Source organism: Musa acuminata, chromosome BXJ3-9 (genome assembly GCF_036884655.1).
Source record: "Musa acuminata AAA Group cultivar baxijiao chromosome BXJ3-9, Cavendish_Baxijiao_AAA, whole genome shotgun sequence".
NCBI lineage: Eukaryota > Viridiplantae > Streptophyta > Magnoliopsida > Zingiberales > Musaceae > Musa > Musa acuminata.
The window spans coordinates 35,491,097-35,502,225 of NC_088357.1; the positions used below are offsets into that span (position 1 = coordinate 35,491,097).

An 11,129-nucleotide genomic window follows, 5' to 3' on the forward strand; every position below is an offset into this window, starting at 1 on the left:
ATTCGGTAACTAAGTTAAATTATGCTAAATAGTATTACGGTCTTCAACACTATCAATCTCCATCTTGAGTTTGGATAAAAAAATAAAAAATTATATTAAATCATTAACAACTAGCATTAAACTATGTCAAATCTTATAAATATGAACATAGCATAGAACTAGATCATTACTTGAATAAGATGTGAGGCATCTTTACTACTTACACGTCTCGAATTACAAACGGTAAGATTGGGAGGTTGTCTGAAAGCATCGCATCGCATCGCATCGCATTTGCATCTGCATCTAGATGCGATGCAAAGTGTACAAGAATTCTCTCGTTAAAGATTATGATAGCAACCTAAAATATATAAATATTTTTTTTAAAAAAAAAAATTAAACTTGGTAAATATTATGATAAAAGAAGAATAAATATTACTTATTTATAAAAGATCAAGTGAGTAGAAAAAATATGGAGAGTCGATATTATTTGATTTAAGATTTATTTTATTGAAAAAGTTAAACACGCTGAGCAAGTGTTGTTGATAAAATCCAAAGAACTATGTTATAGATTAAAAAAATCTTATATAATCGATGTTAAATAATTAGGATTTATGATTTTATTATTATTGTTGTTACAGTATCATCTCCTCCCTAATCAATATTTGCATGGCAAGTTAAACCTATAACTGAGCTCTGTTTGAGCATAAAAAATCTAATTACACATAGAACCATAACAAACTCCACTATCCTTTTCTAACCAAGGCGAGCGGATATTTTACGTGCAGTGAATCTCATGTATATCCATGCAATCACCCACAAATTTAATAGATTCGGATGTATTCTTCCTTATAAATACACACATTCACAGGATCATGCACTTTTAAGTACTGGATCAAGTTCATCCACGTTGCTAATCACCAACTCTTCCTCAAAAAATAAATGAAACGTGTGCAATGTTAAAGTAAGCAAAAGCAAACATTAAGTTAGAGAGATATCCACCCAAAAAATCTTGGCCCCAAAACAAGCATGTAATCACCCAATTGTCATGTGTTTCCATGCATGTATGGACTTTGTGCTAAGTTGAAAATAAACATCATATCTCATGTAGTAAATAAATGCCATGCACGCGTCGTGCTCATGTTGTTCTTTATGCCTTGAGATAGAGGGAGAGAGAGACGAGGAGGGAGTGTCGGAGAGATTAATAGCTACTGTGTAAGTTTCCTTGTATGCTATTCTCTCCGCTCTTTTAGATATCCTTCTGATCTTTGGGAGATTGCATTGAATCCCTTGCCATCTCATGCCTTCTCACTCTCTCTTTATATTCATCGGGAGAAGAAGAAGGAGGTGGATCAGTGTTCGTCATCTTGGCATCTCATGGAGGAGGAAGAGGAGAAGAGAGGAGAGAAGGAAGAAGAGAGGGGACACAGTACGCAGCAGCTGTTTCAACGGGAAGAGTCGAAGGCCGACACCGACGCGATCGACGGGTCATCGTCTTCGTCGCTACCGGTGCTGGAGCTCAACCTCATCGGGTCGCTTGCCTCGGCGAACCCCGAGCCGCTGGAGGAGGAGCCGCGGGTGTTCTCATGCAACTACTGCAGGAGGAAGTTCTACAGTTCTCAGGCGCTCGGCGGGCACCAGAACGCGCACAAGCGCGAGCGCAACCTTGCCAAGCGCGGTGGCGCAGACGTGGCCTTCGGTGATCATGCCGGCGCTAGTGGAGCCGGTTACAGGTTTCCGGTAAACCTAGCAAACTTACCCCGACAAGGGTTGTTCGCCGGCAGGCCGCTCGGCGTCCAGGTGCACTCGATGATTCATAAGCCGTATACCGGAACACCAACGTCGGCGGCGGCTACCTCGTTGATCTACTGGCGACACGCGTGGTCGCAGCCTCCGATGGCCGATCGTCAACCAGCCATAGGACGGCTGCTCACGGAAGAGTTCTACGGCACAGGAAGAGCACAGGTGGCGGCCAAGTTCGATGAGGCGGCTGCGGCAGTGGGAGGGAAGCCGCGTGTCAGTGGCGGCGGTGGTGGTGAGGAGTTGCCTAAGCTTGACTTGTCTCTAAAGCTCTAGAATACAAGTTGACTTGGCGGCCAAGTTCTTATGCTGTAGAGTTGTAGCTGACTTGATTACATAGGCTTGTATTGGCTTGGTTCTAATTTGGATCTCCGAATGTCTAATTTATGTGAACAAAAATTATTTCTTCCTGTTAAAAATTCTGCTGCTTTTATATCCATATCTTTTAAGGATCATTATCTTGGCATCAACTTGAGATGCAAGGTCACTGGGATTACATTGCATTCTCAATCTGCAAAGGATGTGTGTAGAGACAGATTATGATCTATCTTATTCTTTACAAGCTAAATTAGGTGAATCCAGGTAGCAGCTGCACAAATGTATTAATCACATTGGAAACAGTTAGGCATCATGTACATAGCAGAGTAGGATCAAATCAAATCCCCTGCAGGTTTCCAACTTGGCATACACAAGCTGGTGTCCAATCTTGTCCTAAAAGATATTGTCGACAAAAGTGTTTTAGATGTAAATATCACATTCACCATGTATTTCGAGTGTTGGAATGAAGTAACTCAATTTCCTTCAAATTTTCTGAAGAAAAAACATGTCATCATAAATTGTATGCAAGCCACATATTCGTCTTCAAGGTGTGACAAAACGGTTCTTCCTTTAAGCAATCTATCTCCTCTCAACTGTACAAGTGACCAAATTCGATTAAAAGTGACTCAGAAAGCTCGCTAATACATGTAGAATACACAAAAAGAACAGGGGATATCTGCAAGGAAGAGCTTTAGATATTGGAGTTGACAAGCAATACAGCTACGGCAGCAGCCTCCACCCTGACATAATATATTCATCAACAATGAACATTCTGACAGATCAGAGAGCACTATACATCAGCCCGATGACAAGCTTGATACCAGTGTTTGAGATCCACTGTGTTTCCGACTACTGAGAGACAGAAAATATTGTTAAATTGTTGATACCTCCCATTGATAAGACCAAGTGAACATCAATATATGAGACAACTTTAGGAATCATACCCATGTCAAAAGTGATTAGCATTGAGATGGTGCTGCTGTTTTGTCAACTGGCTTTCTTCCCATCACAAGTTCCAGCAGATAACTCCAAATGCATAAACATCACTCTTCTCAGTGAGCTTACCTGAAAAATCAGCACTAGTTTCTGCTCTAGCTAGCTGAGTCCTTTCTTGCATTTAAATAAATTGTAAAAGATCGATTAACTCAGAGAAAAGGTATGCTGACAGAAAATTGGCATATATCGCACACCATCTTATTGATGCCATCTAAAATGAAATTCTTGGAATAGTAAAAAATTATTTTCCCCATCGAGTTCATCTTGGAGTCCACACTAATGGGCAACAATGATAAAAAAGGCACAAATCAGATGCCAAAAGGCCGACATCGACCGTCAAGTAATATTTCTGCACCTTCATCTCTGAACTAATTTATTAATCTTTAGGCATCCGACCTGTCACTCAATCCACAGGTCCGCACCAACCATGACTCATTACATAAAGATGAAATGATAGATCTAAAATCTTTCCTACTCCTAGGAATCTTCAAGATATTCTTTATAATGATATAGATTTGACTGATTCCATTAAAATGATTGTAGATACACTTATTTGATTAAGAATCAGCTTCGTAATCAAATGAAAAGGCTGAAAAAGAAAAAGCCTATAATTTCCGCAAGAAGACATTACTTGACCAAACTTTCAATTATGAAGGTTGATCGAGTCAAGCACATATGACCAAAGCTACACAGACAGCCTATCCAGAAGACACTGCCAAAAAGAACGAGATTGTAACAGAATGTGAAGGTACATATAGATGCATATGTAGCAAACCTTTTAGGGCAATTTATAGAACACAATAACCATTAGGGAGGCATGGGCTGACAACACTCAATTTAAGCATAATTGAAACAAAAAGAACCGTCAGTTTCTTTTCTCAAAGCTCTAGAAAATAGCTATAGAAATTTTCATACTTGTTGAAGCTTTCATACTTACCGATGCAATAAGAGTTTTTGGTGATTACCTCTTTCCACTTGAGCATGATTTATGAACTGTTCCAGTTGTAAAAGTCATCCCCGGATCCAGAATCACACAGAAATTCATCTTATATATGCATGTGTTAAACATGTACCTCAACACCACAAAAGTATCAAACTTTCTTAATTATACCGAAGTTTTGTAATCTAAAGTTGAGCAAAATGGATAGAAGGGTATATGACAGGGTAAACAATGGAAACACAAAAGATACCACAGATTACACCCTGTTAAGAGCTGTTCATGAGCTGGACCTGATTCAGGCCATTCATATGGATCCCATATCAACATGAATTACTCATTCTTAAAGTTGATCCGACCTACAACATCAGTTTTGCTATGATGACCAGGAACAGGCTCTTTTTCTCTCACTAACTCCAGCTTACTGGACCATTTCCCTACGAAAGATCATCAAAGCCATAAGGTCTTTTGTTTTAGCCATCTAACAATCCAAAAATGCTTAGAAGTTGTCCCCCACCCCCCCTTTTGTTTTCAGAGGAAAAGAAGAAGATCTTCAATTACATAAAAGTCATGAATTGGAAGTCAGAAGATGGAATCTTTAACCATAAACAATTCCAGGAAGATTCTCACTTCAAATTGAGAATCGACAAGATCAACGGAAATGAACTGGGAAACACGATACTATCACGACATGGGTACAACTGCAGACCAAATTGTCCCTCGGAAACTAAAAGCTTGGATGCGATGTAGGGCTTCAGGACATTACGAACGATGGTAAGAAGATACCTTGAGGCAACTCGCGTGCCGGGCACCGCGAAACCATCGTGTCGATTGTCGAAGGCGGACACAGCAACCTCGAGGAGCTCCCTGGTATGCTCCACTCCGCTGCCGGAGCCGATCTAGTGGTCGCTGGCCTCCGCCAACATCGGGTTCTTCAGGATGTGTTGCCTTTCCCCGCTCTGCTACTGCTTCTGCCGACGCAGCCCCTTCTTCTGGATCTTGCCCCCGGTCATCGACGCAAGGATGCGTCCTCCCTCTACTCCCTTCCCGCCGGTGGTCGATCCCTGTGGGCTTGAGGAAAAGCGGGCGACCACTGGAGGAGCATTTATGGGAGGAGTTTATAACGCAGGCGATGTAACGTAACCGAAACGTTACATAAACCGACATCATAACGATGATTTACATAATTTGCATAACGCGACATACTTACTTATAAACCCATCACATAATTATATTTTCACACATACTCTTCTAAATACTATATAATAGACATCCTCCTAATTTTCTGTTTACTCGCTCCTCCAGAAATTATACGTCTGAAATGAAAGTTCGATTATATTATACTTATCATATAAATCAATATTATATACATCTTTCCAAAATATTAAGATCCTTTCGTATATCTCCCTATTGTATAATAGGATTCGTTAAAACACACGACATTATTATTGTCTTGTTAAAGGACATAAAACATAAAATACCTATCATGATAAGAAATTTGTAATTTGCATATAAAGCATAAAATTACCTACATGCCCCCATTTTTATCTTAATTATGAACTGACCTTAACCATGCAGTTTCATAATTCTTTTATGATAACGAGTTCGTTCTATAAGCTTCATGGAGTACATACTTGTGTTGAAAGGATCCATGCAAATATAGACAATAATTATGTAACCCGAGGATTAAATGTTTTTAGAGTATTTATATGTGTAGGAAATCTTGAAATTTACAGATTTAGTCGTGTAATTTAGGATATCTCTGGTGATAAAGAAGAATTCCACTATTACGAGGATTCCTGCGTGATTCTACGAATGTTTAGGGGCTTTTCTATGATTTCGCGATCGGGGCACGTACCTACGGCGACCATGCCCCCCATGCATGCAGGAGACGCCATGGAGAAGCGCCCGTCCAACGTTGTGTTCTTCCATCTGCCGTGAGCAGCTCGTTCGATCGATCCTACAGCCATCAGAAACGATGTAGGCAACGTAAAAGATAACCAGAAAAATCAACAACAGAACCCACGGAGACATTCTGTTTGAGCTCTTCTCTGCGCCGTCAACAACGACGACGGAGGAGACGAAGCGCCTGAAGTGAAGAAGGTGAAGCTCCCGACGCAGAAGAAGAAAGAAGGCGTTAATGGTCGAATGGTGGGTGATACCGGAGGGGGCGCATCAGACGCACACAGCGTGGCACGACCGGAATCCTCAACGGTGATCGTACGACGCGGTGTGCGTCTCATGCCACCTCTCTCAGGAGCTTATGATCATGGCCTGGATTTATCCTTTGTCAACTTCTCCACCCATCCTCTCTCCACAACTCTTACCGGTGTACTGGAGAAGGGGACGTGAGCTTCTCTGTGGCCTTCTCCAACAGCCATCCCACCGCCATCATCTCCGACTCCCTTACCTTCTACCACAGAAGGAGCGGCACCAGGAAAATTCTCGAGCAGAGAACATATATAGGAAGCGAGAGAGCAAGACGGTCCCTTGTGATGGGATACCGCTACAGGGTCCAGGGGCGGCGGGTACGTGTACGTAGATGAGGGTGCATAAGGGCGCCACCCACGTGACGTGGCCGGCGTGTCGACCGTCGGCGAGACGACGCCACCAACGTGATTTGACCGGCGTGGCGCGGACGGCGACGTGGTCGAATCCACGCCGCGAGCCGGGTCCGCGGCCCTTCGGATTGGGTTACGGGCTCCGGACCGTCTCACGCCCGACGTGTGCATCTCCCTCGCGTGGCAGTGCCCGAGTTGGACGTACCAGACGCCGCCATGCACGCAGGGAGGCGTGAACGGTGTCCGACGCAGACCGACTTGGAGCGAAGTGAGTCGGCGAGTTAGCGTGAGAAATGGTGATAAGGTGGGGAGGGAAACCGACGACGATGATGATGATGAGGGTGGCGGTGGTGGGAGTGGGGAGGGAATTGAGGCGGGCGGTGTGTGGTCATGTGGGCGGGACTCGACACGCGCCGATGTGCATGCATGGGGACGTCTCTCGTGCGCGCACTGTCACCCAACACGTTCCGGTGGCCACGCCCTGCCACCCCTGTCACCTTGGCCGCCCGCCTGTTTTGTGTTGGCTTCCGCGACATAAGGTTTTCTTATAAGACCCATTTCATCAACATCTGGCAGGAGGAGCCATAATACAAGAAAAGATAATGTTTCGGACTAATTTATAGAACAGTCACATGAAGTTTTTATTTTCAGCAAGAATTGTATTGTAAATTTATCTTTCTAGGACTAATAGCAACAAAAGAAATTGGTTAAGGTTTAGAATTTCAAAATAATCAAATTTGAGAAAAGAAGTTAAAAGAAATATTAATCTCCAAATGCTTAAAACTAACACTCATTGCAGGTGTATTGTTATATATATGTATATATACATATACATATACATATGTATGTATACGTGTGTGTGAGAGTGAGAGAGAGAGAGAGAGAGAGAGAGAGAAAGAGAGAAGAATGGACAGCAGTGAACTGATCGTCTTAAAGTTACGATACAATGCTGTTATCTCAAAGCCTTAGAGATCTGAAAAGTGACTAAACTGTCAGATTTTGATGCAACTTGGAAGGTGATAAACATTCCACTACAAACTTTAAACACCCAAAACATGATCGCTCTATGAAATGCTGTCAAATGAACACCTTTGCAACCGAGAGATCGAACGATATAACGTGTCATCTTCTTGTTCCGGTCATCTAAGAATTGTGATGAGGACAAGCTGCAGAATAGTTTTTATCTTTTAAACAAGACAATGTTTTCCTTGGTTGAAGCACACAGAATTATTGTACTCTGTTTTTCATTATAAAAAGGTTAACATCCTGGATACGCTTGATTTTAAATATCAAATTATGGTATTCAGCAGATAGAGTGCTTAATCAAGTGAAGGGACCTCTTACAACCCTCATCACCATTGTCCGGTACCCACATATTGAGTTCTTATCTAATTGCAGGGTTGACTCCCCCCCTGTTCCCATTTCGAAAGACCTCAAACATCGTTGTCAGTGCAATTTGCGTTTAGTTTGGACGAACGCAAATGAACTCTGAAAACTTGCAGGAAAAAATGAGGTGATAATGACAAATCAAGCCTCTCCTAATCATGTCTTATGATGATAAGACTGCCAATCTAATAAAACTGAAAAAACGACAAACAAATTAACACTTTCAATTCAACTTCTCACAAGCAAATATGTTATACATGTCAAAGACAACTAATGTGAGTTGCACCAACCAGAACATAGAGCAATCATATACAAATGACTCCCAGAAAAAAACTCATCAAATCAACGAAGAAATAATTCAAGCTGCATTAAAAGCAAACGAGTACAACAAGTGTTTCACACATGGGCAGAAGTCACTTGCAAAACTTGACAAAGCTTTCCATCACATGAAAAGGAAAAAAGAAGTGCGACTGTTTTGTCTCCTCATGCAGCAGCTCTATGTGCTACGACCTCAACTTGTAAACCATACCCACAACATCTGAACATATCCGTAGCATAAACATCCAAAGTTCTAATCTAATATCCAGAGATCCTACTCTCAAACTTGTAATGTTCAAAAGTTTGTCCCTCATGTGAAACATGCATGTGCATGAAACATGCTTGAAACTTTAAAGATTGCATCAGTGCAGTGCATGAAACATAACGCCAGATCACACATCCATGTATCTGGATGTGTTGGAACTTGATAAAACCCTGGTCACCGTTTATGGATTTGACATCGAACAGCAAAAAAAAAAAAAAAAAAACTGTGATCTTTATAATTGAATAAGATATATAATAAAATTAATTAGATTCTGATAATAAATATTGATTAATAAAAAAAAATTAGATTATAATAAAATTTCTTAGGGGATGTACTTGATGAGGAGAACTCTCCTAATAACTTATCCTAGACCTTATGTTCTCGTCTATAAATAGACATGACATCTAGAAACTATATGACGTATATCATAGAGGACACAGTTGAGAGAGTCTAATTTTCTTTACAGATTGATAGCGATTTTTTAGATCTAAAGATTGTGCCTAAATCACACAAAAATCTTTTTCAAATGACACCAAAAAGTAGGTATCATAAAAATCAATCTAATGCTATTTGATTTTAATTCTAACATAAAAGTTTTTCCGTATTATATATAGCATATCACATATTTTATACTTACAATTGGTATCAGAGCCTAGGTTCTTGAAATCAAATATTTTAGATATATTATTTTCTGATTTACGATGGTTGAATGATCCATATTTTATCGATCTAAATTCCTATAACGTGATCTTTCTTGTAACATGATTGCGGATGATGTTAGATTCCTTGTAACGTGATATTCAATGATCGCAAAGCAATGACGGTCGTTGTGTAGCACCGCTGTCGACCTCGCTGTGTTCTGCTGCTACACTGGATCTACTGACGATAGTGGTTGCGTCGGGCAGTGTGCGCACCGTAGCAGCAACAGCGGTCGTGGGCGACCGCACATCACGACGGCCACGCTGGTGATGGCTGCGGACCGAATGCTATGTCGATTGCGTAAGCGATGACCGAGCGTGGGTAGCAAACGTGCACAGGCGACAGCGCACATACGCGATGATTGCATAGCGACGACCACGCACAAGTAGAAGCTACATCCAGGCAACGACTGCGCGAGGGCAACAACCACCCCCAAGCGATAAACGTGCACCAAGTTGGTACTATAGGGGTAGCCATGCGCAAGCGATGACCGCACCGATGGCAGTCGTACAATCGGTAGTCGCTTATAGGCAGTGACTATGCAACATATTAGGTTTTTTGGGCAAATTATAATTTTACCCTTTCTTTGAGATTAGGATTTTCTTTTAGTCAAATTACATATTTACCCTTCTATATTTTATTAATACATTTTAGTATTTTGATAGGTTTGCTCTTTAATAATGTCATAATTACACCTTATATCTTATCAATAAAATTATAGTTTTGCCCTTATAAAATGGAGCATTTCTAATTTATATCCTTAATTATAAAATTGATAAATATGATTTATTTTAATTATGATTGAATTTGATCATAATTATATTTTGATTATTTGATTAGATTTAATTTTGATAAAAAAATATAAATTATGGTTTATTTTTAGAGTTTTCTCAAATGACTTATTGATTATATTTTGTATGTGGTAAATAAAATCCAATTATTGTTCTTGGATATTTCTTTGGTTATTCACATGCATGTATTTAAAATTATGAAATAATATTTATCTTTCACACATGATTTATATGTTTTCATCATTATAATTATTATATAAGTTTTTTTCTTTTACATATTAATGTTCAATAATTATTATGATTGTTATTCTATTATTGAACTGTATAGTATAAATTAAATTTAAAAAATTTGATGAATGTTATTTATAACTCATCTCCCTAAGTTTTATATGATTTGTACTACTAAAGTGGCTTGGGATGATAGACTTATGTTATCATGATTATAATCATCATATGAGTTTTTTTTTTTGCAGATTAATGTTCAATAATTATTATGGTCGTTATTCTATTATTGAACTATTTAGCATAAATTAAATTAAATAAATTAGATGAATATTATTTATAACTCATCTCCTTAAGTTTTATCTGACTTGTAGCTATCAAAGCAGCTTGGGATGATGGATTTATGGGATGTGAATTATAATAAAAATTTTATCATTTATAGGGTATTTTAAATTATATTTTATATTAATTGTATTGGTCTTATAGTCATTAAAGTGGCCTAGATCAATGACTTATAAAATTATATTAAGAAATCAGTCCTAAATGATAATAAAGAAATAATATTCATAATGACATACATAATTAAGAGATTTAGATAATCTCAAAGAAGAATCTACTTCAAATAATTATGTGATGAGGTAGGATAATACTATTTTAGATATTCTTGCAGTTTAGAGTTGTATACCCAAAGGTAACAATACTATTCCATAAGGATGGTATCAGTCCTCCATAGATGATCTTGAATGAACACTAAATATGTCAATATTTCACCCAAAGGTGAAATATGGATGATTTTAATAATTCATCAAATTTTAAAAACTCAAAGCATTAATATTATTTTATATTTTGCAATGGTATTT

At 39.2% G+C, this 11,129-nt stretch overlaps 1 protein-coding gene and 1 long non-coding RNA gene across 3 annotated transcripts; one reads left to right on the forward strand and one right to left on the reverse strand.

The window, feature by feature from the left end:
• The first annotated feature begins 1,190 nt into the window (after positions 1–1,190).
• On the forward strand, positions 1,191–2,164 carry LOC135649247 (zinc finger protein 1-like). The gene has a single exon (XM_065167456.1). It carries the CDS (start codon positions 1,354–1,356, stop codon positions 2,050–2,052), a length of 699 nt encoding a protein of 232 aa, XP_065023528.1. The 5' UTR covers positions 1,191–1,353; the 3' UTR covers positions 2,053–2,164.
• Positions 2,165–2,558: 394 nt separating this feature from the next.
• On the reverse strand, positions 2,559–5,088 carry LOC135649565 (uncharacterized). 2 transcript variants are annotated; one of them, XR_010501311.1, is made up of 3 exons: positions 4,814–5,088; positions 3,039–3,159; positions 2,559–2,946 (listed from the first exon to the last, which is right to left on the reverse strand). It is a non-coding gene; the product is annotated as an uncharacterized LOC135649565 (long non-coding RNA). The 2 variants fall into 2 exon arrangements; XR_010501310.1 differs by having other exon boundaries at positions 3,039–4,464.
• Positions 5,089–11,129: the final 6,041 nt, after the last annotated feature.